Source organism: Nerophis ophidion, linkage group LG11 (genome assembly GCF_033978795.1).
Source record: "Nerophis ophidion isolate RoL-2023_Sa linkage group LG11, RoL_Noph_v1.0, whole genome shotgun sequence".
NCBI classification, from domain to species: Eukaryota; Metazoa; Chordata; class Actinopteri; order Syngnathiformes; family Syngnathidae; genus Nerophis; species Nerophis ophidion.
In genome coordinates, this window is record NC_084621.1 from 51272282 (window position 1) to 51299999 (window position 27718).

General features: G+C 39.1%; 1 protein-coding gene and 1 long non-coding RNA gene across 4 annotated transcripts; one reads left to right on the plus strand and one right to left on the minus strand.

Annotated features, from left to right (window-relative positions):
• Positions 1 to 2714: 2714 nt before the first annotated feature.
• On the plus strand, positions 2715 to 26363 carry LOC133562227 (uncharacterized). Of its 2 annotated transcripts, XR_009808861.1 has the most exons (4): positions 2715 to 2916; positions 3013 to 3210; positions 23948 to 23981; positions 24883 to 26363. It is a non-coding gene; the product is annotated as an uncharacterized LOC133562227 (long non-coding RNA). The 2 variants fall into 2 exon arrangements; XR_009808862.1 differs by lacking the exon at positions 23948 to 23981 and having other exon boundaries at positions 2719 to 2916.
• cabz01093075.1 lies at positions 10166 to 23937 on the minus strand. Of its 2 annotated transcripts, XM_061916211.1 has the most exons (4): positions 23861 to 23937; positions 20029 to 20099; positions 19688 to 19767; positions 10166 to 12653 (listed from the first exon to the last, which is right to left on the minus strand). In XM_061916211.1, the coding sequence occupies exons 3-4, from the start codon at positions 19732 to 19734 to the stop codon at positions 11549 to 11551; spliced, it is 1152 nt and encodes a 383-aa protein (XP_061772195.1). In that variant the 5' UTR covers positions 19735 to 19767; positions 20029 to 20099; positions 23861 to 23937; the 3' UTR covers positions 10166 to 11548. The 2 variants fall into 2 exon arrangements, with proteins under 2 accessions (XP_061772195.1, XP_061772194.1); XM_061916210.1 differs by lacking the exon at positions 23861 to 23937 and having other exon boundaries at positions 20029 to 20328.
• Positions 26364 to 27718: the final 1355 nt, after the last annotated feature.

The following is a 27718-nucleotide window of genomic DNA, read 5'->3' on the forward strand; positions in this document are numbered from 1 at the left end:
GTGTGTCCACGGGTATCTTGACGCTAGTCTCTGAGGGAATTAGTCACGGCAGCAGCAGCAGCACGACAGAGGTTCCGCTGATCTCCGGTAAGAGGCGACTTTTTACCACAATTTTCTCACCAAAACCTGCCGGTTGACAAGTGGTCGGGAACCATGTTTGCTTGACCACTCTGATCTATGGTAAAGTTTCACCTCCGGGAATTTTAAACAAGGAATCACCGTGTCTTTGTGTGGCTAAAGGCTAAAGCTTCCCAACTCCATTTTTCTACTTTGATTTCTCCATTATTAATTGGAAAAATTGCAAAAGATTCAGCAACACAGATGTCCACAATACTGTGTAATTGCGCGATGAAATGAGACAACTTTTAGCCGCTAGTGGTGCTGCGCTAATATGTCCCCTCCAACTCGAGACGTCATCATTCCGCGACGTTTTCAACAGTATACGTCGCGCAAAATTTAAAATTGCAATTTATTAAACTAAAAAGGCCGTATTGGCATGTGTTGCAATGTTAACATTTCATCATTGATATATAAACTATCAGACTGCGTGGTGGGTAGTAGTGGGTTTCAGTAGGCCTTTAATCTGACATGATATCAGCACAAATTACAGTACATTATTTTGTGTTTTTTATAGTGTTGAATAATGAAAAGGCTTGATCCAGTGAAAGTAAAATAGTAGGTGTAAAAAGCACTAACCTAATTACTTTAAGTTGAAGAGGAGTGGTAATTGTTGTTGATTTTGCGACACCAAGTGGTCACAATAATTAATGAAGTTAAACTCATGACGCAGTAAATTGAATGATGGAGGCACCTTTGTTACTGTCAGGCTTGTCCCTGTTTTAGTTGTTCCTCTGTTTGTCTTATTTCCTGTAAGCGCTCTTATTTTGTCTATTTCCTGCTGTTATCCCTGAGTGCTTTTCCCCCTCCGCTGTGGCTGATTGGCATTGGGCCACACCTGGTGTCAATCAGCCAGGTGCTATTTAGATCAGCTTGTTCCTTAACTCTTGGCTGGATTCTTGTCGTGTCGTGCTGTGTCCTGTTGATGTCACCACTACCTGTCTTGTCGCTTGTAATTTTGTCTACTTCTGTTCACTCTGCTCATGCCATAGTTCCGTTGTGTCACAGTAAGTGTTTTTGTTCTTAGCCAAGTTTGTTATCCACCTCGTGCGTGCCTTTTGTTGGTACCCTTTTGGTTTGTTCTTGTTTTAGTCTTTAATTAAATCATGTTTACCTGCAAAATGCCTGCCGCCTTCTCTGCATCTTGGGGTTCGTCTCCAACTCAATCTGACAGTTACCTCATACTTTATAATACGCTCTTGACTTTTTATATGTACTCTATGTAATATGCAAATATTTGACACTTGTTTATATTGACAAATGTGGTGTTTTAGGCTGCTATATAGTTCAAGTAAGGACACTTATGTCTAGCTTGTGTGCTATTGGGTGCTTAGCTGTTGTGTAGCTGCTAGTAGACTGTAGCCTACCGTGTTTATCTTTTGTAAATGACTTCACTAAAGTAGGAAAAGACCGACCTTGTGTGCTAATTGGAGGACTTTTAGATGTAAACTGGCTGTCATTGCACAAGTAAACACGCTGCAGGACGGCTTGTTTTGAAGCTATAATCGGACATTTGGCACACAAGCCAATATGATCAGACACGTTTGCTGATATCGGAGTGATGTCATCATCGGATTAGGACACCCCTAATCAAGATGTTAAATGTTCCAGACCTCTCGCTTGTTGAACTTCGGAAAGTGTTTGCCTGTGAGTGTTTTGCGCTCATTAATACCAGTTGTTTATGTACATCTTCTTTGTCTATTTAACTGTCAAGTTTGGAGGCGTTAGATATGTAAAACTGCAAAAGCTAATTGTTAGTGCATGTATTTGGGTTTTCAATGCAATTTAGCATCAAGCTCTTGCATTTGTTTATATGGATTTCAGTCATGCACAATGTCACAGAGAAATGTAGTTTTATGTAAAAGTTATAACTGACTTGCTTGATAGCACATTCAGAAACTATTCACAATGCTTCACTTTTTCCAAATGTTATGTTACAGCCTTTTTTCCGAAATTGGAATAAATCCATTTTGTCCTAAAAATTCTACAGACAATACCCTATAACAGGGGTAGGGAACCTATGGCTCTAGAGCCAGATGTGGCTCTTTACATGACTGCATCTGGCTCTCAGATAAATCTTAGCACACATTGCTTAACACGATAAGTAATGAATACTTCCTTCCGCTGGTAATCACGATGTTAAAAATAACGTTCAAAATATAAAACATTCTCATGCATTTTAATCCGTCCATCCTTTTTTCTACCGCACCTGTTCAAGAAATAACAATGTTATTAAAAATAACCAAAGATTTATTTTACTCTAAAAATGTTGGTCTTACTTAAAAAATGCACACATTTAGTTGTATTCAGTGTTAAAAAAAATATGATATGGCTGTGACGGAAATACATTTTAAAGTATTTGGCTTTCATGGCTCTCTCAGCCAATAAGGTTCCCGACCCCTGCCCTGTAATGACAATGTGAAAAATATTTTTCTTTCTTTAAATTTAGCAAAAACATCACACAAGTATTTACAGCCTTTGCTCAATTTTGATTCACCTTTGGCAGCAATTACATCCTGAAGTCTTTTTGAATACAATGCCACAAGCTTTGCACACCTATCTTTGGGCAGTTCCTGTTGTGTCACACACACACTCCGTGCTTCCCTCTGCTGCGGGAGCTCGCAGAAGTTCAGCTGGGAAAACACCAGACTCGCCCCCGCATTCATCAGGCAGATTCCTCCCACTCTCCGCCGCAGCCGGCGGCAATCAACACCTGACACACCTGCCATTGATGAAGGATGGCAGTATAAGAATGGTCGACGCAGACTCATCGACGTCGGAACGTAATATCTACTACCCGTAAGCTGCACGTCTCTGACAACCTGATCTCGCTCGTTGCCTGTTTCCTTGTGCCTTTTGTTCCCCTGATCCCTGTGTCTACTGCTCTTCCCACAGCGCTTGTGTCACTACTGCTGTTTCCTTTCTGGACCTGGTTTGCCTTCCCAATCTTTGACCCTGTTTTGGACTTTTGGACCCTACCTCCTGCCTTTGATCCCCGCTTGGACCTTGGACTTCCCCCGGCTTCTTCCCCCTTTTGGATTTGGACGCTGGACATCCAACACGCACCTCAACAAACCTCACGGTATTTCAGAGGTGGGTAGAGTAGCCAGAAATTGTACTCAAGTAAGGGTACTGTTACTTTAGAGATTTAATACTCAAGTAAAATTAAGGAGTAGTCACTCAAATATTTACTTGAGTAAAAGTAAAAAGTATGTTGTGAAAAAACTACTCAAGTACTGAGTAACTGATGAGTAACCTGTTCGTTTAATTATCACGGCAACAAATAATGCACAAAAACTCAAAAATAGCAATGAGCAAATTCAGAGCCCGGAATATCTCTCAACCAACTAAAACAATAATATATATTTAATAATAGTACATTAAAATAAAAAAAAATTAAGGCACATTGAGCCACAATAACTTAACAGCACCATAGGCTCAGTAGGCATTGATTGATTGAAACTTGTATTAGTAGATTGTACAGTACAGTACATATTCCGTACAATTGACCACTAAATGGTAACACTCCAATAAGTTTTTCAACGTTTATCAATTACTTAATAAATGACAAAGTCGAGGTAATCTACCTCATATATACATATACATACACACACATATCATATATATATATATATATATATATATATATATATATATATATATATATATATATATATATATATATATATATATATATATATATATATATATATATATATATATATATACGTATATACACATACATTTATATATACAGTATATAATTTATATTTATTTATTTTGCCGTTTTTGTTGACATGTTAAAGGTGTTTTAATGAATATACATGCATGTTTAACATATAGATTCCTATCTTTCATGAAGACAAGAATATAAGTTGGTGTATTACCTGATTCTGATGACTTGCATTGATTGGAATCAAACAGTATTGCTGATAACGTCCACGTTTTCAAATGGAGGAGAAAAAAAGTTCCTCTTTTCTGTCTAATACCACATGAAAGTCGTTGGTTTTTGGCATCTTATTTGTCCAGCTTCCATATTCGTTTTTATACACTTTACAAGAAATACATTGGCGGCAAACTCCGTAGCTTGCTAGCTTGTTTGCGATGGCTTTGGGAGACTCTTATTTTGTTAGCGCAGGCGCGATGGAGCGGCGCTTTTATTGTGAAGACAGGAAGTGTGCGATTAGTCTTTGGGCTTTTGACGGGAAGTATGGTTGAAATAAAAAGTGTCTTTTTTCCTTTACACTCTTGATTGATTGATTGAAACTTTTATTAGTAGATTTCTCAGTACAGTACATATTCCGTACAATTGACCACTAAATGGTAACACCCCAATAAGTTTTTAAACGAGTTGAAGTCGGGTCATGTGACCGCCTGGCTCTGTTTGATTGGTCCAACGTCACCAGTGACTGCATGTGATTGGTGAAACGCGGGCATGCATATCCTACGTTGCAGCTCTGTCATAAACCAAAACAAACATTAACAGATCGATAAACAAAAGTAGTGAGTAGCGAGCCGAATGTAGATAAATGGAGTGGAGTAAAAATAGCGTTTCTTCTCTCTAAATATACTCAAGTAAAAGTATGTTGCATAAAAACTACTCTTAGAAGTACAATTCATCCCAAAAGTTACTCAAGTAAATGTAACTGAGTAAATGTAGCGCGTTACTACCCACCTCTGCAGTATTTACATATGGTAATTTCACACATAGTCGTGCATGCAGACACATAGTAGCATACACACTCCATGTAATCATCTAGTCTTCAATAAACCTGTTGAACTTGACATTCCGTTGCTGTGCCGTCTCCTTCCCCAGTATGAACATAACAAGTTTCTCCTATTACTCTTTGCCCATTCCTCTTTGCAGCACCTCTCAAACTCAATAAGGCTGGATGGTAAGCGTTTGTTTTCACCCAGGATGTCTCTGTACCTTGCTGCAATCATCTTAGTCTAGTCAGGGAGGTGACCAAGAACCTGATGGTCTCTGTCAGAGCTACAGCATTCCACTGTGGAGATAAGAGAACCTTCTCAAAGGACAACCATTTCTGCAGCGGTTTAGCTCGGGTGGTAGACTGGCCGTGCCAGCAACTTGAGGGTTGCAGGTTCGATTCCCGCTTCTGCCAACATAGTCACTGCCGTTGTGTCCTTGGGCAAGACACTTTACCCACCTGCTCCCAGTGCCACCCACACTGGTTTGAATATAACTTAGATATTGGGTTTCACTGTAAAGCGCTTTGAGTCACTAGAGAAAAAGCGCTATATAAATATAAATCACTTCACTTCACAATCCATTAATCAGGCCTGTATGGTATAGTAGCCAGATGTAAGACATTCCTTAGTAAAAAAAAGTTGCAAACATGCATGAGGAATAAAACTCTCTGTTCTGATGAGACAAAGATTGAACTCTTTGGTGTGATTGCCAGGCATCATGTTTGGATAAAACCAGGCATCAGGCCAATACCATCTCTACAGTGAAGCATGGTGGTGGCATCATCATGCTGTGAGGATGTTTTTTTACCGGCAGGAACTGGGAAACTAGTCAGGATGGAGGGAAAGATGAATGCAGCAATGTACAGATACATCCTAGTTGAAAACCAACACTTCCTACTCAGCCTGATGTGAGCTTGAGAGATGCTGCAAAGAGGAATTGGCGAAACTGCCTAAAGACAGGTGTGTCATGCTTGTGGTATCGTATTCAAAAAGACTTGAGGCTGTAATTCAGGGGTCTCAAACTCAATTTACCTGGGGGCCACTGGACGCAGAGTCTGGGTGAGGCTGGGCCGCAAGAAAATATTTCTTTAAAAAAATGTTGCATACTCCTCAGCATGTCTAGTTGTATAATGACGTTTCAAATTGTAATCCTTGTGCACCGCAACTTTCTCTGTGCAAATAAGACACGTCGGAGTGTCCCTGTGCTCCACAAAAACATATTGCATCTCCCACTTTTCTTGGAATTGTCCTTGCACAGCACTAACAATTCTCTTCACTGTAGGCTTTGAAAAAGACATGTTTGGGGTTGTATTTAGCCGACGCACGGAGAATAATTTTATTTCCGCAATGTGTCTTCACGGTGGTAGAGGGGTTAGTGCGTCTGCCTCACAATACGAAGGTCCTGCAGTCCTGGGTTCAAATCCAGGCTCGGGATCTTTCTGTGTGGAGTTTGCATGTTCTCCCCGTGAATGCGTGGGTTCCCTCCGGGTACTCCGGCTTCCTCCCACTTCCAAAGACATGCACCTGGGGATAGGTTGATTGGCAACACTAAATTGGCCCTAGTGTGTGAATGTGAGTGTGAATGTTGTCTGTCTATCTGTGTTGGCCCTGCGATGAGGTGGCGACTTGTCCAGGGTGTACCCCGCCTTCCGCCCGATTGTAGCTGAGAAAGGCGCCAGCGCCCCCCGCAACCCCAAAAGGGAATAAGCGGTAGAAAATGGATGGATGGATGGATGTGTCGTTCCGCTTTTCCTCCCTATAGCGACACGGTGGTCGACTGATAATAAAAAAGGGTTAAATGGGTTATACTTGTATAGCGCTTTTCTACGTTCAAGATACTCAAAGTGCTTTGACACTATTTCCACATTCACCCATACACACACACATTCACACACTGATGGCGGGAGCTGCCATGCAAGGCCCTAACCACGAACCATCAGGAGCAAGGGTGAAGTGTCTTGCTCAAGGTCACAAAAGACATGACGAGGTTGGTAGAAGGTGGGAATTGAACCAGGAACCCTCAGGTTGCTGGCACGGCCACTCTCCCAACTGCACCACGCGGTCCCCATAAAAGACATAAAGTAAAGCCCCCCGGCGTGTTACCTGGTGTCATATAGAAATATGTGTAGTGTTCATCGTGTGAGGCAATGCAAATTAAACAATAAAAAAAAGCAAATAACGGTTTGAATTGGTCCAGGTTATTGGGGACTGTTATTACTGACGGACAGGTGTCGCGGTGTGACTGCAGCCAGGCACGTAAGAAAACCCTCGTCTCCATGGCAACGTCTCTGTCGCTTTCACTCGTTTGCTGCTTTTCCACTAACGCAAGGGTAGGCAACCCAGAACGTTGAAAGAGCCAATTTGGACCCAAATAACACAACATTGTCAAGCGCCATTCATATAAAACTTGCGGGCCACACTAACATTAAAGTTTCATATTAAGGTGGGGAACGCAAAAAAATGTTTAACGGGCCGTGTGTCTGAGACCCCTGCTGTAATTGCTGCCAAAGGTGCATCCAAAAAAGTATTGAACACATTTTTTTAAATACATTTACAAGATTTTTTTCTAAAAAACCTTTTCACCTTGTTATTATGGGTTATTGTGTGTAGAATTTTGAAGACATATATGAATTTATTCCATTTTTAAATAAGGCTGTAACATAACACAATGTGGAAAAAGTGAAGCGCTTTGAATGCACTTCATTTCTGATTGTTTAATTTTACAGAGCTTTTGAAGAGAAACGTCCATCCATTTCTAACCGTGTGTCTATTTCAGGGTCGCAGGGGGTGTTGCAGCTTATCTCAGCGGCATTCAGTTCTGAAATGGAAATCAGCTGGAGTCTTTATTGAGAAGCTGTTGTTAAAATATTATTGAGTTCGTACAAAAGCCAAAACCAGTGAAGTTAGCACGTTCTGTGAATGGTAAATAAAAACAGAATACAATGATTTGCAAATCCTTTTCAACCTATATTTAATTGAATAGACTGCAAAGACAACTGATGAACTTTATTTTTTTATTTATTTATTTTTTTTAAATATTAGCTCATTTGGAATTTGATGCTTGCAACGTCTTTCAAAAAGCTGGCGCAAATGGCAAAAAAAGACTGAGAAAGTTGAGAAATGCTCATCAAACACTTATTTTGAACATCTGACAGGTGAACAGGCTAATTTGGAACAGGTGGGTGCCATTATTGGGTATAAAAGCAGCTTCCATGAAATGCTCAGTCATTCACAAACAAGGATCGGGCGAGGGTCACCACTTTGTAAACAAATACGTGAGCAAATTCTCCAACCGTTTAAGAACAACATTTCTCAACTAATTATTGCAAGGAATTTGGGTATTTTACCATCTACGGTCCATAATATCATAAAAAGGTTCAGAGAATCTGGAAAAATCACTCCATGAAAGCGGCAAGGATATCCTCACATTGGCTCAAGAACACTTTAGAAAACCACTGTCACTAACTACAGCTTGTTGCTACATCTGTAAGTGCAAGTTAAAACTCTACTATGCAAAGCGAAAGCCATTTATCAACAACACCCAGAAACGCAGACTGCTTCGGTGGGCCTGAGCTCATCTAAGATAGACTGATGCAAAATGGAAAAGTGTTCTGTGGTCTGACAAGTCCACATTTCAAATTGTTTTTGGAACCTCTGAACGTTGTGTTCTCTGAACCAAAGAGGAAAAGAACCATCCGGACTGTTATAGGCGCAAAGTTCAAAAGCCAACATCTGTGATGGTATTGGGGGTGTATTAGTGCCCAAGGCATGGGCAACTTCCACATCACTGAAGGCACCAATAATGCTAAAAGGTACATACAGGTTTTGGAGCAACATACATTGCCATCCAAGCAATATCTTTTTTATGGACACCCCTGCTTATTTCAGCAAGACATTGCCAAGCCACATTCTGCACATGTTACAACAGTGTGGCTTCGCAGTAAAACAGTGTGGGTACTAGACTGGCCTGACTGTAGTCCAGACCCGTCTCAAAATATTTGCAAATCATTGTATTCAGTTTTTATTTACACAACGTGCGAACTTCACCGGTTTTTGGTTTTGTAGATTAAAAAAACAAATTGCACTCTGTGTTATTTTGCATCTGAATTCATTTTATTTTGAAATATAATATATTTGACATATTTAAAGGGTCCCTATCATACAAAACCAACTTTTCTTACCAATAGGTACCAGCTGTTGTGCATTTGGGATCTACGTAAGTCTCAAATATTTTTAGTCAAAGCGTGGACGCATTGCGGAGATATTTATAAAACAATCCTGCCCCCCGTCATACTTCCTCCAAACAGTCCATTAGGAATGAACATCACCAGCAGATAATCCATATGTCGTATAAATCTACCCAAACTGCCATGCTTGCGTCCACCATTTTTTTTTTAATACACGCGCATCTGTAGTTTAGACAGTGGCCAAGATTCAATTCCAAGAATGAAAATGCCACTACTGACCCAACTCAGGGAATTATTCAAAACTCCAGTCTCATCTGAAGAAGTAAGAAGTGCCTGGCTAACTTTTTTGTTTCGCAGCATTGTGCCTTCAACTGTGAAGAAGTCACTCAGAGTGTGGCAAGAAAAGTCCTCATGCTTCACCCACAAAAATTGATTTTACGAAAAAGCACTATTAATGGAGGAGTCGGTGCCAATTGAGAATGGCAACGGAGAAGACAAGGAAACATGAAGCAATAACTGCAGGTTAGAAATATGTGAATGATACGTTGGCAATATTAGCTCAAGTAGTTGTATAGCTAGCTTAGCCCTCTACTGCAAGACAAGAGCATTACTGTAAAAATGATTTACCTAAAACCTACTTTTAATTGGATCAGTGCCTACTGTGTTTGTCAAGAGTAAATTATATAATCTGTTATGTTTGCGATGTAGCTCGTAGCGTAGACCTTCTAGTAGGGCTGCGAATCTTTGGGTGTCCCACGATTCGATTCAATATCGATTCTTGGGGTCGCGATTCGATAATATATCGATTTTTTTCGATTCAACGCGATTCTCAATTCAAAAACGATATTTTTCTGATTCAAAACGATTCTTTATTCATTCAATACATAGGATTTCAGCAGGATCTAACCTAGTCTGCTGACATGCTAGCAGAGTAGTACATTTAGTTTTAAAAAAGCTTTTATAATTGTAAAGGACAATGTTTTATCAACTGATTGCAATAATGTAAATTTGTTTTAACTATTAAACGAACAAAAAATATGACTTATTTTATCTTTGTGAAAACATTGGATACAGTGTGTTGTCAAACTTATGAGATGCGATGCAAGTGTAAGCCACAGGTTCTTTTTTTTTATTTTTATAAATGTCTAATGATAATGTAAATGAGGGATTTTTAATCACTGCTATGCTGAAATTATAAATAATATTGATACTGTTGTTGATAATATTCATTTTTGTTTCACTACTTTTGGTTTGTTCTGTGTCGTGTTTGTGTCTCCTCTCAATTGCTCTGTTTATTGCAGTTCTGAGTGTTGCTGGGTCAGGTTTGGTTTTGGAATTGGATTGCATTGTTATTGTATTGCTGTGTAGTGGTTTGTTGGATTGATAAAAGAAAAAAAAAAATTGGTTATTTTTTTTTAAATGAGAATTGATTCTGAATCGCACAACGTATTCAAATCGATTTTTTCCCATACCCCTACCTTATAGCCTTGAGCCTTTAATTGTTTACAATTCAAAGCAGCCGTGCATTGGAGTTTTTTACATGAAATAGAATAAAAAAGCATTTTATTGTCAATATACACATGCAGGATCTAGCAATAGAAAGTTAGAGCCAGTAGAAGTTTAACCTTAGCCATCGTGTACAGCTTCAGACCTGCACATCCTTCCTCACTTTTGTTCGCCTCCTTCCTTTGTGCTGTCAACAAACCATGTTGAGACGCTGATCTCGCTGTGTCATCTGGAATGTTGTGTTCTGGTGAAGGTCACTCAGATACTGTAGCTACTGTCCATAGTGCACAATAAAAACAAGAGCAAAAAAACCTACAACACAAGGGGGCGAAGGCTCACTAAACATGAGGAGTCTCGGTAAAGAGAGGTTCTCTTGCATCTAATAACTACCGTATGTCTCTCAAAGCAAACTGTTTGGAAAGGGAGCTACAAAGTGACATGAAAAAAGGTCTGTAAAACAAAATCTATGCACCATTACATGTTATGTAGACCACAAGTAGAAAAAAAATCCGACATTAACCGTTTAAGTTGAAAAAGTTCACCAATTTGGTCACCACCTGTCATTAGGATGATGGTGCTTACACCTACCCAGCAGGCACAATGCATTAAAACAATGTTGAGAACTAGTTGAATTACACGTTGAGCAATTCAAACCTAACGTTGGAACAACACGCTTTTTGACTATGTTTAATTAATGTTGGGTTCTACTGTTCATTTGACCATTGCTTTTTGGTCATTTTCCTACCAACATTTTACAACACAAATACAACACTGAAACAGCATGCTTTATGACAACGCTTATTCAATGTCAGGTTGTGACGTTGATTTGACCGTTGAAATGTAGTAATTTACCCCACCAACAACGTGGATCCAATGTTAGACACCAACATTGTCTCAGTTTACAAATCCAACTATTTTGCAACGTTGTTTCAAAGTCAGTTTTAAAGGACATGTATGTATAACCAACGTTGTATCAATGTCTTGTGCCTGCTGGGTAACTAGTAAGACACGTGTGACTGTTTCCTATTTTACACAGCAGTGCTCCTCTCATCCAGGCTTGTGGTCTGGGAGATGATGGACCTGCTGATGTGTTCCTGAGGTATGACAATCTTGACCAGTTTGCACAGAGCGCATGGAGCTCTGTGGATCAACCTGACCAAGGTCTTCCTGAACTTCTCCCCCACAAACACATAGAGCACAGGGTTGAGGCAGCTGTGAAAGTAAGCCATCACTTCTGTGATTTCCAAAGCCCGTCGAATGACTTTGCTGCTTTCGCACTCAGAGTAAACTTTCAGTAGCTCCAGTGCTTTGAAGAAGGATGCCACGTTGTAAGGCACCCAGCAGAAGACGAAGACAGCCACAACCACAAGGATTAAATGAATGGCCTGTCTCTTGGAGGACTGAGTGGAAAGCAGCCGCCTGATGATTTGTGTGTAGCAGAAAGCCATGATGACCATGGGGACGAATACACCCAAAATATTCATTTTAAAAAGACCAAAAACACTCCAGAAGTGAGTTTTAGTGCCATCCAAGGTTGGATACACAGGGAAGCAGAAAGAGTTTTTCGAGAGGACAGACCGCTGTAGGGTCTGGTTGTGGTTTTTTATGTAGAGGACCTCAGGAAACGATGACAAAAACCCAGCTAGCCATGTGACACCTGCTGCTATAACGCCAAAAGAGCGTGTACGTGTCCTCATGGCGTAAACAGCGTGTACTATGGCCAAATACCTGTCGATGCTCATTAGCGTGATGAAAAAAATACCGGCGTAAAAAACAATCTGGTAAATACCAAGGACTATTTTGCACATAGCGTCCCCAAATATCCAGTGGTCCCGGGCTTGGTGGGCCAAAAAGGGCAGGGAGCTGACCAACAGGAGGTCAGCCATGGCCAGGTTTACAAGGCACACGTCTGTCATGTTGCGAAGTCGCAATCCACAAACGGTGACCCAGATGACGAGGAAGTTCCCCAGAAGGCCGAGGAGGAAGAACGTGGAGTAGATGACAGGAAGAAAATACGCAATGTGGCGCTCGTAATCGCACTTCCGGTAGTCCCAATCAGGAAGCAAGGTGTAGTCGTAATTGTAATCAGATGGTGTTAAAGTCATGTTGTCTGCAGCAGCTGTGGAAGTTGGCCTACAGAGAAGCAGAAGGAGGAAAACTTAGATAAGAAAATAGTAGACAGTTCAATGGATCCAATTCCTCGAGTTTTCATAACAATTCACATGCAAGGTATGTCAGGCTGCAACTAGGAATGGATACCGAATTCGGTACTTTTATACGCACCAACTAAAATCTGTCTGTACTACCAGGTGTCGTTTCATGTAAAATCCAACGGTGCCATTTTTCGATACCTTTGCTGCATGTGACATCTTGTCTGGCTGCAGACTCGTCACATCCGGTTGCAGACTGAACAGCGGCTCAAGGAAATAATCAATCAAGCAGCACTCTGGACGGGCTCACTCAGCCACACTCCCTCGGAGTAATGTTGCGATTTTCAACACCAAAAGAGCTAGTATGCTAGTATACTCAAACGTGAAGTAAGGCTCCGCTTTTCCAAAATGCACTAGTTTGATTCTAATTTACCTTGGAATTCCTTAAACAGGCGACCATTAGCAATATCAATTTTATATGGCGATTTCAAGCCCTCCAACGTGCAACTCAGATGACCGTTACAATCACACAGCTGGTGTGTAATAAGCACAATACTTACAGTATAAACACTTTGTAAGGTGTGTCACTACACGATCAGTACTGGAAGACACGATCGGTCCACTCATCCGCAAAACTATGTCACTTCCTGTCAACTTCTTTTACGGCAGTTACATTCGTGCGAGCCGTAAACAAACAAATGCTGTTGCCGTTATCATGTTTTGTTTTTTTAAATCTTTATTTCAATAAAAATTTAATATAAAACATTACATGTGAAACAAACATTGTTTAGGATTACAGTATTTATTTCTGAACCCTACAGGTCTGTAAACAAATTCAAACTATCTGCTCGGCAGCCTTAAAGGGGAACTGCCGAGCAGTTGTGGGTTCTTCCGAGGATGTTGTAGTCGTAATGATTTGTGCAGTCCTTTGAGACATTTGTGATTTGGGGCTATATAAATAAACATTGATTGATTTTTGGAAATGGCCACATATTTAATATTTATGTATTTTGATCATTTTAAATATATGCGGCACATTCATTTAAAAAACGCGTCACATTTGCTTCGTTTTGTTTTGAACAACATCACTGATTATTACTCACTGCAGACTTTATGAGAGCCAACTAACATAATAAAACATCACTTACTGTACAATGTCTGCTGTCATTAGGATCCCAACTGCTCGGATGTTCATGTATTCCCATTATTTGAAGAATGACTCATAATCCTTGCGAAGAAAAGGGGTGGAACCAAACGTCTTTTAGTGTCATTCCCGCAATTTCCAAGTCTAATTTGGCTGTCAAAGTGTACTGACTTGTCGGAATACGTCCTCAGCCTTATTCTATCTGTGTGAAAGGCATGATTTATGATCCAGAATAAACTTCCAGGGAGCAGGGAAGCGCACAAACAGCTTACCACTCGATGATGTAAACATTACACACAAGCTCGTGATCATGACGCTGCTACAAATAGTCTGTGTTAGCGCTTATAATAACATCACTAATACTTGACTAATATTCAAGTTACAAAATGTAAATGGAGCATTGTTGTTACTTTTTGGATGTTTTTTATTGTATTTTATGGGCGTAATAGAGGACCTCTCATTGGCTCAGCTGTAAGCTGACTTTAATTTAAGTATATTTACGAGTTAGAATGCATTAAAAAAGATTTGTTATCATTTCTTTTATAATAATTGTGAATGATAGGCAAAATTATTAAAAAGTTAATTTTTTTAAATGACCAATCTTTTTTTTTACCACTTTCAAATACATACATTCACAATACTGCCAGTTGTAAAGTTTACTTTTCATTATTCTGCAAATATAGTTTTGAGTGAAATACCTCCTTTTTAAATTTTTTATAAAAAGGGACTCGTGGAATTTGGTTGCGAGATGAATGTGACTGAAATTGTGGCGATAATACTCTCTATTTTTTGTATCTACACCAGGGTCATTTTTATATTATTGTTCTATTTTCCTATTATGGAAGTTTCTCTTTTTTACACAAAGCATTAATGAAACATTAAAATATAACAGCGTGTGACGTTGCAGTAGCTCCGTTGTAAAAAATAGCCAGAAAGAAAGAGGCGTAATTTTGCGCATTGTGTTTTCCTGTAATGACAGGCCGTAACATAACACATTCAGCCACATGGAAAAAGCTACTTACTAGTTGGACAACATACCATTGACACCCAGAGCCGTGAATAGAGAGAGTATGGTTAACTGGTTTCGAAATTGTAAACAAACCTGGCGCCCTGTAGCATACTTGCCAACCCTCCCGGATTTTCCGGGAGGCTTCCGAAATTCAGCGACTCTCCCGAAAACCTCCCAGGACAAATCTCCCGAAATTTAGGCGGAGCTGGAGGCCACGCCCCGTCCAGCTCCATGCGGGCCGGCGCCTGTTTTCACGTCTGCTTTCCCACAGCATGTCTGCCCAATGATGTTATAACTGTAGAATGATGGAGGGCGAGTTCTTGGTTTCTTATGTGTTTATTGTTAGGCAGTTTCATTAACGTTCTCCCAGCGCGGCAAGAACACACAACAACAGCAGTCTGTTTTCATCTACAATAAAGCAGTTCGCCTGCCGTAAACAGCATTGATTGATTAATTGATTGAAACTTTTATTAGTAGATTGCACAGTTCAGTACATATTCCGTACAATTGACCACTAAATGGTAACACCCCAATAAGTTTTTCAACTTGTTTAAGTTCGGGGTCCACGTTAATCAATTCATGGTAATGTTTGACACTCTTACACAAGACAATACTGCCATCTTCTGTACATGCATATGGTTAGAAAAACAAAGATGGACAATTCCGCCCTTAACTCAACAATGAGTAGATGAGTGTTATGTGTGTGTAAATGTGTAAATAAATGAACACTGAAATTCAAGTATTTCTTTTATTTATATATGTGTGTATATATATATATATATATATATATATATATATGTATGTATGTATGTATGTATGTATGTATGTATATGTATGAAATACTTGACTTGGTGAATGTAAATATACTCCACCCCTCTTAACCGCGCCCCCAACCACGCCCCGCCCCCCACCTCCCGCAATCGGAGGTCTCAAGGTTGGCAAGTATGCCCTGTAGTCACGTGTGGGGCTTTTAACAAATCTTTAAGATTCCTGGCCACACTCTACAGGGCGCCATGTTTGATTCCAACTTTGAAACCGGCTCTGTGACAGCCCAAGTACTATCATTTAATGTCTTGAAAGTGCAATTGCAGTGCAAGTGAGATTCAAATGGGATAAGAAAACAAACAACTGGAGAGCACAATTATAAACTGCTCATTCTTAAATGATACAATACATTATTTACTATCACACTATTAATGTTTATTAACATACACAAAAGTACCATAATTGGTACCGGTATTGATTCCCAAGTATCAAGAGTTAGTACTGAATTGGTTGAAATGTGAACAGTATCCATCCCTGGCTGCAACAATTAATCGATTGATTTGATTACAAAAAAGGTTTGATTTACATTATGTTGCTTCGATTAATTTGCTACACTCATTAATAACGTTAATGAGTGTGCAGTGCCAGGAACTTTATATACAGGGACATTGACTTCACACTGCCGTTGCAATAGAGCGCACATGAGAGCGGTGGCGTGATCTGTGTGGCTGTGAACAGTAAAGAGTTTTTTTTTTTTTACAAAAAATATTGTATTAATGCACACATCTTAAAAATGCATTTTCAATTTTGATGATGTGCAATTATTAGAAAAAAAGAATGAAGGCTATGGCGAGCAGAGAATTTTTTTTTTTTTCAACGCATTAAGGCTATAGGGTGTGTTTTATCCAATTACTTGTTTAATTGTACAAACTAAGCAAAAGCTGCAGCCCTAAATGTATGGTGGTGTAGGATGGTTGGAACTGTGAAACCGTATGTCGTATTTTATAAACGGAAAAAATACTTTTGTAGGTTGAGAGAGAAAGTGAATTTTCCCGAAGCGAGTCAAAGCGTTTTTTCCTGTTTCTCACACACACTAGTGACTGCGAAAAGTGCTCGTATTGCTCAAATGTCAGGCAAGTTAGCAAACAACGGACAAGTCACAATGCTGGTTTTGAATATTTTTTTTGTTTTTTTTTTTAATCAGATGAATCAAACTTTTACATGTTTTATAACTGCAGTAAATTACCTGCCTGCATTATTTAAATTAACTTTAAAAAGCATTCAGTATTTTCACACAAATGCTATTTTATTTTCAGAATGTCATGCAGGAAAAACGTTCAAGTTTTACTTTAATACAAGTCATTAATTTGGTCAAAACTTGGGAACAGTTTGTTCTGAAGAATTTTGAAGCTAATTTTGCTAGCGAGCACACCAGTTTGCTGTGGCCTGATCACTGACCGTGTGACAACCAACGTCGCCTTTCAGGTAACCATACACGGCTAAGGTAAAGTAGCATGCACGGTCAAAATCAATTCCGTGATTAATCTGCATTTACAGTATGCATGATTAATGGGATATGTTTGGGATTAATCTGTTAAAATATGTCAACTCTGAGTCTTTGACTGCTGCAGTTTAAAGATAATATTGATCAATGTAGCTAAGCAATAGCTCTCGTCCGGGAAAGGTTGGAGTGCCATCTCTGGCTTGGGGAGGAGACCCTGCCCCAAGTGGAGGAGTTCAAGTACCTCGGAGTATCGTTCACGGGTGAGGGAAGAGTGGATCGGTGCGGCGTATTCAGTAATGCGTACGCTGTATGGATCCGTTGTGGTGAAGAAGGAGCTGAGCCGGAAGGCAAAGCTCTCAATTTACTGGTCGATCTACGTTCCCATCCTCACCTATGGTCATGAGCTTTGGTTTATGACCAAAAGTACAACATCTTGGGTACAAGCGGCCAAAATGAGTTTCCTCCGCTGGGAGGCGGGTCTCTCCCTTAGAGATAGGGTGAGAAGCTCTGCCATCTGGGAGGAGCTCATAATAAAGCCGCTGCTCCTCCACATCGAGAGGAGCCAGATGAGGTGGTTCGGGCATCTGGTCAGGATGCCACCCGAACGCCTCCCTAGGGAGGTGTTTAGGGCACGTCCAACCGGTAGGAGTCCACAGGGAAGACCCAGGACACGTTGGGAAGATTATGTCTCCCGGCTGGCCTGGAAACGACTCGAGATCTCCCAGGAAGAGCTGGATGAAGTGGCTAGGGAGAGGAAAGTTTGGGCTTCCCTGCTTAGGCTGCTTCCCCCGCGACCCGACCTCGGATAAGCGGAAGAAGACGGATGAATGGATGGTAGCTAAGAAATATGTTTTTTTTTTTTGGAACAGTTGTGTCACTTCTATTGAAAACATGGTTATAAAAAATATTCTATTTACCAGGATTTTGGCTCAACAATCTTTTTTCCAAAAACATGTACAGTATATATACGGATCAGAGCGTTAAACCTCCTCATATTATTACATATTTGCCCTTGTAAAAATCTTTTTTTTTTTTACAAACAAATGGACAACTAGTTTTGTAATGTAATAAAAAAAAAAAAAAAGTAGTAGATGCTCAAGTACACAACTAAAAAATCCTGCTGCTGCTCTTTTGTGCAAGTATAAATGTTACAGTAAAGTTAAAGAACCAATGATTGTCTCACACACACACACACACTAGGTGTGGTGAAATTTGTCATCTGCATTTGACCCATCCCCTTGTTCACAATCCTGGGAGGTGAGGGGAGCAGTTAGCAGCAGCGGTGGCCGCGCCCGGGAATTATTTTTGGTGATTTAACCCCCAATTCCAAGTCTAGATGCTTAGTTCCAAGCAGAGAGGCAATGGGTTTGAACTCACGACCTACCGATCTCAGGGCGGACACTCTAACCACTATAAGGAGGAGGTTGACCCTTACAAAAGTAACTAGCTAAACACGACTGCATGTTTTTGTCCATGTGGACAATAAACTGGACTGGACTGTTAACACAGACTACTTGTACAGGACGGAGCAGACTGTACCTCCTGAGTAGGCTAAAAAAGAAACTCTTGTGGATGTACTACCAGTCTGTGTTCTACAACATATATCTAAGAAGGACAGCTCCAGACTGGAGAAACTGATCAGTCAGGCCAGTTCTACGATCATAGTAAAACTGGACTCACTGGGGACGGTGACAGAGAAGAGGACTGTGGAAAAACTAGTGAGCATCCTGGATGATGCCAGTCACCCTCTGCATTATCAGTAGCCAGAGGAGCCTGTTCAGTGCTAGACTGCTTCATCCCAAATGCAGGACTAATAGACTCAAAAACTCCTTTGTCCCACATGACATTAGTCTGTACACCTCCTCTCTGGGGCGGGTGGCTGGGGGTACTCGGATGACAGGGGATGCAAAACAGTAACAGTGCAATACTTTTTCATAACATGGTCACTATTGTTTAGTTTCTCTTGTTATATTCTTATTTTATTGTTATATTTTTTATTCCCATTATAGCTTTTTATTTATACTCTTACTGTAATATTTTTCTATTTTGTTTCCATTTATAACCCCATTATTTACTTTTTAAATTCGATCTCAATTCTGTACACTGCTGCTGGAATTTTAATTTTCCTGAGGGAACTCTCCTGAAGGAATCAATAAAGTTCTATCCGTCTATCTATCTGTCTGTCTGTCTGTCTGTCTGTCTGTCTGTCTGTCTGTCTGATCACCAGGCCATGCCCAGACTTCATAGGGAGTGCATAGAGGCATACGGAGCTCTAACACACTAATGGCATACATAGGATGTGAGCTGTAGGTTGATCGTTTTCAAGTTTATTTTATTCCTCAACACATTCATATGAACACTTTTTTAAATGGATACAAGACAAGCGGTACAAAATGGACGGATGGATAGATAAGATACATAACGCAACTTCAACAATACAAAATTGTTATCTAACAACTTTAAATGTGGTGATGCTTAAAATGCATTAAAACGAGCCAGTGAATAGAAAAGTGCACGGAGGTGCTGAACATTCCTATTAATGACGATACTGGTACATTAAGTGTTATTAAAGCAACATTATGATTTCATTCTTACCTTGTGAATACGTACTCTCTCACAGCAGGACTTGTTGTTGCCATCATTGGCCACGTGTACAGTAAAAACTTGAGCACAACCTATATTTCAAGAGAAAAGTAACACTTTGAATATGTGCATGGTTGTGTGTTAACGTGAAACTCCATTCTGAATTAACTTAAATAGACAAACTATAAATAATATTAAAATATGGGTTATTACCCACAGTATACGTATGTAGTACATTATTACAAGTATGTATGTATTGTAATAGTAATCCTTGCAAAACATATTTAGTTTAGATAATTGGGTGACTGCATCTAACAGTTTATCAAAATAAATTTTAAAAAATCTATGCTTACCTTCCCGCTGATGATTGATCACATCTGTAAATAAACTATCACCTCAAACAGATGTTACCTGTTCTTGGCAGCTGAAAACATAAGAGCAACAATATCCTTCCTGAGGATGCTTCAAACATATAGAACCACAAGTAAGTGGTTGCAACTACGTGTTGGAGTGGCAAGTGCATACCACTGCAGACATGTGCAGAAGCAACATGCACATGCTTTACTTTCAGAAGGGCTGCGGTGTATGTGTCTGTCAAGACAAACTTGACACAGAAATGTAATATCTAGTCTTTTTTTTTTTTTTTTTTACATTATTTGGGTGTAATAGCTCCGACATTAGGTTTTGTAGAGAAACGTAAGGGATCAAATTTCACCATTTTGGACAAGGATGAAAAAGATTTTGGCCTGAGGAACTCACTGAACATAATCAGGCCAAAATGTACCTCATAATGGAATGTGTGCAGTCCTCATGGGGTATTATTGTTTGTAATTGAGGTAAATTAACTTGATATTAAAATCACTATTAGAAAATCCACAAAAAATGTTTTTTCCCAAGATTGGTATTTACTAGGCTTCACGGTGGCAGAGGGGTTAGTGCGTCTGCCTCACAATACGAAGGCTCTGCAGTCCTGGGTTCAAATCCAGGCTCGGGACCTTTCTGTGTGGAGTTTGCATGTTCTCCCCGTGAATGCGTGGGTTCCCTCCGGGTACTCCGGCTTCCTCCCACTTCCAAAGACATGCACCTGGGGATAGGTTGATTGGCAACACTAAATTGGCCCTAGTGTGTGAATGTGAGCGTGAATGTTGTCTGTCTATCTGTGTTGGCCCTGCGATGAGGTGGAGACTTGTCCAGGGTGTACCCCGCCTTCCGCCCGAATGTAGCTGAGATAGGCGCCAGCACCCCCCGCGACCCCAAAAGGGAATAAGCGGTAGAAAATGGATGGATGGATGGATGGTATTTACTATGGCTGTCAAAATAAATGAACTCATGTGATTAACTAAAACTGTTTTGAGCTAATAAATGACATGCATTTAAAATAAAATATCAAACATTTGTAATTCATTCTGACAATGATGTTGCCTTTGTATATTGTGATATTAGGGTCTTTTTAAAAGTAATTTAAATGACGCAAGTGAGTAAGAAACTGTGATTATTCATGATTTGATTAATCAATCACATTTGAAGTTAATTGCTGACATGAATGGACTTTTACACTATATTAAAATTTTATGACTGAGGGAAAATCTGGTCACAGGAAAGCATGCAAATTTTCTTTCACTACTATTTTTACCGACCAAAAATGCAAACTTTTGACCACAAATTTAAGTCGCTGCTCGGTGACAGTCGTCTAGCGCAGGGGTCGGCAACCCAAAATGTCGAAGGAGCCATATTGATTTTTTATTTTATTTTCTTGCTGCAGCTGTTACATATACTGTAATATTGTACATGGTAATTGGGAGTTGTTACAGTATATATTGTATAAATTAAATGAAAATATAATATATCAGCATATATTATATACTATATAAATATATATATATTATATGTAAATATTACATATATGTTATATTTTATAATGCTACTATGGTACATTATCCTTTCCATCCTTACCCTTTCCATCATTTGAAACTGAACTACTGTGTGGAACAATTTCCCTTTTGGCTCAATAAAGTTTGTCTAAGTCTGTTTAAAACACACACAAAAAAATGTCTGGAGCCGAAACATTTTTTTAAAGCCTTGAATAAGTCTTTTGATGAAGGCAACACATGATGTAACTGTCTATATTAGCCTAGTATAAAAATGACTATGTGTCGCAGGCTGACACAAATCTTTATTGACAGAAATTTAACATTTATTTTACACATTCTTACATTGGAAAACATAGGAAAACAGAGGCTCTCATAGGGTGAAATAACCCCTGGAAATGACTGGCTTAGAATGGCCAAAGGAATGGATGTGTGTGTCCAAGTTAAAGGAAATGCCAGGCTGTCTTCTTCTAATGGATTTATTAAAAGCTGGGTAACGGCACAAAAACATCAGAAATGCAGCCAAAATTACATACAGACAATGTGTCATGACACATGCAAATATCAATTAAATACACACAGGACATTAGTAAAGGAAATTAAATGAGCTCAAATATACCTACTAACGAAGCATAATGATGCAATAGAGGGATTTCGATTTTTTTCCTAAAAAAGAAGACAGAGCTACACAGAATATTTCCGAACTATTCAGTGGAAAATGACATTGCACCGGCTGTGATATGAAGAAGGAATAATGTGAGTCATTAGATAAGTGCCTTCGTCATTAAGTGCAAGGATCCGTACAAGATCGACAAGTCTGAGTGGCAGAGTGCATGCGCGACATCTTCCCCCGGAGTTTGTGAACTAACTAATTGTTCAACCCAGCCCATTATACACTTTGAAAGACTTACAAAAATATAGGAGTCAATATAGCTATGGCGGCTTTGTTTGTGACGTTTTAATGTGTAAACCCAGTGGACATTGTGTCATCAAGCCACCCGACAGTAATGGACTCTCAGAAATGATCCTACCCAAGTTTGACACCCTGGGTAATCACGGACAACCTATCCAATGTCACCCCGGCACACTGTGAGTGTAAGGCAGGATTGAGGGAATTGTGTGCTCATGTAGCTTCACTTTTGTTTTAAGTGGAGGCTACAGTCTGGATAAGATAAGTGAGTACTCCCTTACATTTTTTTCCTTTTACGGGAGGTTTTTTGTAGAGAATAGAAGATGAAAAAAACACTTAATTGAACGGTTTAAAAGAGGAGAAAACAGGAAAAAAATTTAAATGAAATTTTGAAACAAAGTTTATCTTCAATTTCGATTCTTTAAAATTCAAAATTCAACCAAAAAAAGAAGAGAAAAACTAGCTTGAAATAATTCAAAAAATACTTTATGGAACATCATTAGTAATTTTTCCTGATTAATATTAATTTTAGTATTTTGATTACATGTTTTAAATATGTTAAAATCCAATCTGCATTTTGTTAGAATATATAACAAATTGGACCGAGCTATATTTCTAACAAAGACAAATCATTTTTTTTATTCTAGATTTTCCAGAACCAATATTTTAAAAGAAATTCAAAAGACTTTAAATTAAGATTTAAATTTGATTCTAAAGATTTTCAAGATTTGCCAGAAGATTTTTGGGGAATTTTAATCATAATAAGTTTGAAGAAATATTTCACAATTATTCTTTGTCGAAAAAACAGAAGCTAAAATGAAGAATTAAATTAAAATGTATCTATTATTCTTTACAATAAAAAAAATAAATGTACTTGAACATTGATTTAAATTGTCAGGAAAGAAGAGGAAGGAATTTAAAAGGTAAAAAGGTATATGTTTTTAAAAATCCTAAAATCATGTTTGAGGTTGTATTATTTTCTCTAAAATTGTCTTTCTGAAAGTTATAAGAAGCAAAGTAAAAAAAAATAAACACATTTATTCAAACAAGTGAAGACCAAGTCTTTAAAATATTTTCTTGGATTTTCTATTTCTATTTGATTTTTGTCTCTCTTAGAATTAAAAATGTCGAGCAAAGCGAGACCAGCTTGCTAGTAAATAAATAAAATTTTAAAAAAATAGAGGCAGCTCACTGGTAAGTGCTGCTATTTGAGCTATTTTTAGAACAGGCCAGCGGGCTACTCATCTGGTCCTTACGGGCTACCTGGTGCCCGCGGGCACTGCGTTGGTGACCCCTGACATACAGCTAGCCTAAGTAGCATGTTAGCATCGATCAGCCTGCGGTCATGCAGCGACCAAATATGCCTGATTAGCATTCCAGCAAGTCAATAACACCAACAAAGCTCACCTTTGTGCACTTCGCGCACAGCATAAAATGTTAGTGGACGAAATGAGACAAAGAAGGAGCGACCTAAAACGCGTCTTTCTGTTGCAGCGTCGGGGAAACTTTTACACGTCAACAAACTGCGGTGAGTTCAAGGACCGCCGAAATTAGTAGGACAAAACGGTGCTCGGCAAATACTCTTCTTTTTTTTTTCTTCTTCTTTAACGGCGGTTGGCAGGCAAGCTTATGATATGGAGTGTGGACCGAGATGGAACCCTAGTCTGTGTTCTTTCATTCAACCCAGTCTTTTAAAAAATATGTATATAATGCTGTGTATCCTACATGAGTGAAATCCAAAAATATATTCCTTTACCAACCTAACCTTCTCTTTGCAAACTTCCATCCATCCATTTCCTACTGCTTATTCCTTTTGGGGGTGGCTGGTGCCTAACTCAGCAACAATCGGGCGGAAGGCGGCGTACACCCTGGACAAGTCGCTAACACAGACAGACAACATTCACACTCACATTCACACACTAGCTAACTTATTTCCCAGTATTTCCCTTTCACAGTCACACAGCTTGTATTATGTTTCTCTATCAGTTTCAATAAAGATTTAGATTAGATTTAGATTTATTGGTCCCCGAGGAGTAAATTCATTTTCACTGTCGTACATTTAAACATATAGACATTGCACAACACAAAACAAAAATAACAAAAAGACATCATACATGACCAACACATTTACAGGCTTTATCAGACGGGTCGGCCAGGCCTGCTGTTTAGGGCGGCTATAGCTGCAGGGATAAGGCTTTTCCTGACTAATTAGATATGTATGTCCTAATCTCATTTTAGTAATAATGTCTTCTTCCTTCCTATTTCTATTGCCTCCTGATTACACCTATTCTCCTCTGGACTTTGTAATACCCCTTACTTTTTGTTTCCTTATTCCAATTATATTGTCACTTTTTAATTGTGTTCTATCTTAACTATGTTCTTCACTTCTCCTTTTCTGTGCTTAATCTCCATATTTTCTTCTGTTTTAGTGGTTGCTTGCTCTGTATACCTGACAGCTGATTCATTCCCACATGAGCAGGTATGTTACCATTGATTGAAACTTTTATTAGCGGATTGTACAGTTCAGTACATATTCCGTACAATTGACCACTAAATGGTAACACCCAAATAAGTGTTTCAACTTGTTTAAGTCCGGTTCACACTTCCTGCTTTATTTATGCTGTAGTTTGCCTGATTTTTTTTATGTACTAAAAATTGTTTCTTTTTATGCTCATCATTGCACTGCTGCAGTCCGAGCACACGGCAGATTTTCTTGTATTCAGATGACGTGCTGCTAGGATTAAAGAGGAGCATTTAAAACACAAAATTTAATTTCTAATCGTTGCATGCTGTGTGTTTAAACATTTCAGCATATTGCTCGCATGTCCTCTTGATGAACAAGCAGTCTTATCATTTTTACATAGTTATTACAAGTAGCGCTGTTGCAATCTTTTCTTGCAAAATATAAAGTTGAAGTACCAATGATTGTCACACACACACTAGGTGTGGTGAAATTTGTCCTCTGCATTTGACCCTTGTTCACCCCCTGGGAGGTGAGGGGAGCAGTGGGGAGCAGCGGTGGCCGCGCCCGGGAATCTTTTTTGGTGATGTAGTCTCTAAATGTAGTTTTTTGTGCTTGAGCGCCGCCATTTTTAGATCTGACGACGCTCCGCGATGTCATCCCCACCTTTAGATCAATAACAGAACCATCTGAATAAATGGCAACAAGCGATTCTAAGGAATTGATACAGTGGGAACTTGTTATAAACAAGAACCGATTTTCGATTCCCATCCCTACTTATCATAACCTGACTCACTGAGCTCCACACAAGGATCAGAGCTCGAGGGTAATGCAAACTCCTTCAAGATAGCAAAAAATAATGAACCAATCAGGATCGCCGGGCGGTATTTCATGGATGTGACATAGCGCCAAAGCGACTGTTTGATTCAAACAACAATGGCGGCACGCAGCATATTTTCTTTGCACAAAAAACATCGATCGTCCACTGAGATTGTTGCATTGTTTCAGTAAAAGTTGTCTAACTTTTCGCTCTGTCATTATCCAATTTGTCGGCTGTTCTGTTTTGGATTTTCCAGCGACGCTCTCATCAGCGTCACAGGTTGATTTCGATGTGAGTAATTGAAGTAGAACGTCATTCAAGATAACGGAAAAGTGGTTTATCCAGTCACATACAATGATTTTTTTTTTACAAGGCCCCGCCTTCTGAAATATATCTCCTATTGATAAGTCCCAGATCCTTGTGTGGAGCTCAGCGATCTACAAAGATCTGGCGAGAGTCAGGTTATACTCATCAGGGTCTCAAATAAAGTTCCGCTGTAGAATTCCAACTGTTCCGAGGAGTAGAGGGAAATTCCGTTATGTACATCATTGCTTCTCCAACTGTGAAAAGCGTAGCACTAATGCATATCTTTCCAACTGGTGGCCCGCGGGCCACACCCGGCCCGCCAAAGCTTTTCATTTGGCCCACCGAACATCAACCAAATCGTGATATATTCTGTATTTGTGGTCATGTTGTTATTTGTCAGAGAATAAATCTGGCGAACAAAGCTCATTTAATACATGCAGCACCAAATTTGACCAGTAGAGAGCGATAACGCTACACTTTAGGTTTAATTGTGATGAGCCACATTCGTTATGCGCAATTTTTAGGGATTCATGCCAATCCCAAATACAAGTCAGCAGGTGCCAAAAGGTACAATATTGCGAAACAAAACGCCATATAATGTCTTACCTTGTACACACAATATAATAATACTCGTATGTTGAAGCACATCAAGCGGTGCGGCTTCATAGTCTACCAAAGTTGTACTAAAACATTTTGATAGATTTTTGAGCGCCATGTGTAATGTTCTGTATTTTCAATTGAACATATAAAATGGTGTTGTTTACTTGAGTCATATTGCCATTATATTACAGTCTACACATATCTCTTATGTTTGACTGCCATCTACTGGTCACACTTATGATTTCACCATGTACTAAATAAAATTGCTTGAAGGTCGGTAAGCAAAACCAGAATTATTCTGTACAATAGGCGCACTGGGTTATAAGGCGCACTGTCAAGTTTTAAGAAAAAAATAATAATTTAAGTGCGCCTTATTGTATTAAAATACGGTAATACTTTTGTTATCTTTATTTTATGTTTATATTTTCAGTCTTACAAACATGAAAGAATGAAAAAGTGTAAATAAATAAAACTGAGGAAGGGTAATGATTAAAAAGAAAGAGCATCAATCCTCAACAAAACTTCTGGACCTTCTGTTTTTTCTGTACAGCAGAATAATGAATTTATTGACAGTGCAGTATGAAAGCCGATTTGTTTACTTTGTAGTTAAGTAAACACAGTCTCAAAGAAATATATCCTGCAGCGGCACTTTCTGACCAAACATCCCCATTTCGATGTACGGCTGTTGAGCCTTTGGGCTCTTGAAACTGCGGTCCTCTTCATGATGAAGAGCCCTGCACTAGTGGTACCCAGGCTTCATCTCGTGCTACGCCAAATAATCACTTGATTAAAGTACAGTGTTTTATTTTCTTGTATTCAAACACTGTGTTACTGTTAATGTTACAGTGGCCAAACATATAAAATGTACTTGTTTAATATAGTTAGGCCTACCGCGCTACTGTATGTTATTGTTGGTCATTAGTAGTTTCTGAGGTGGCACTAAGTGAAAAAAGTTGACATAATGCACTTGAATTAACAGAAAATCCATGTTTTTATGTTTACCTACAGTAAAAGCTGTTTCTTGCAAGTTACAAGTTTTACATTTCTGTTTCTGTGGGGGAAATGTGTAACAGGAATG

Coding starts and splice junctions, on each gene's coding strand:
- cabz01093075.1 (XM_061916211.1), bottom strand. CDS start 19,734: ATGATGGCAACAACAAGTCCTGCTGTGAGAGAGTACGTATTCACAAG. Junction 12,654..19,687: donor AGAGAGTACGTATTCACAAG/GTAAGAATGAAA, acceptor GCTTCTCTGTAG/GCCAACTTCCACAGCTGCTG.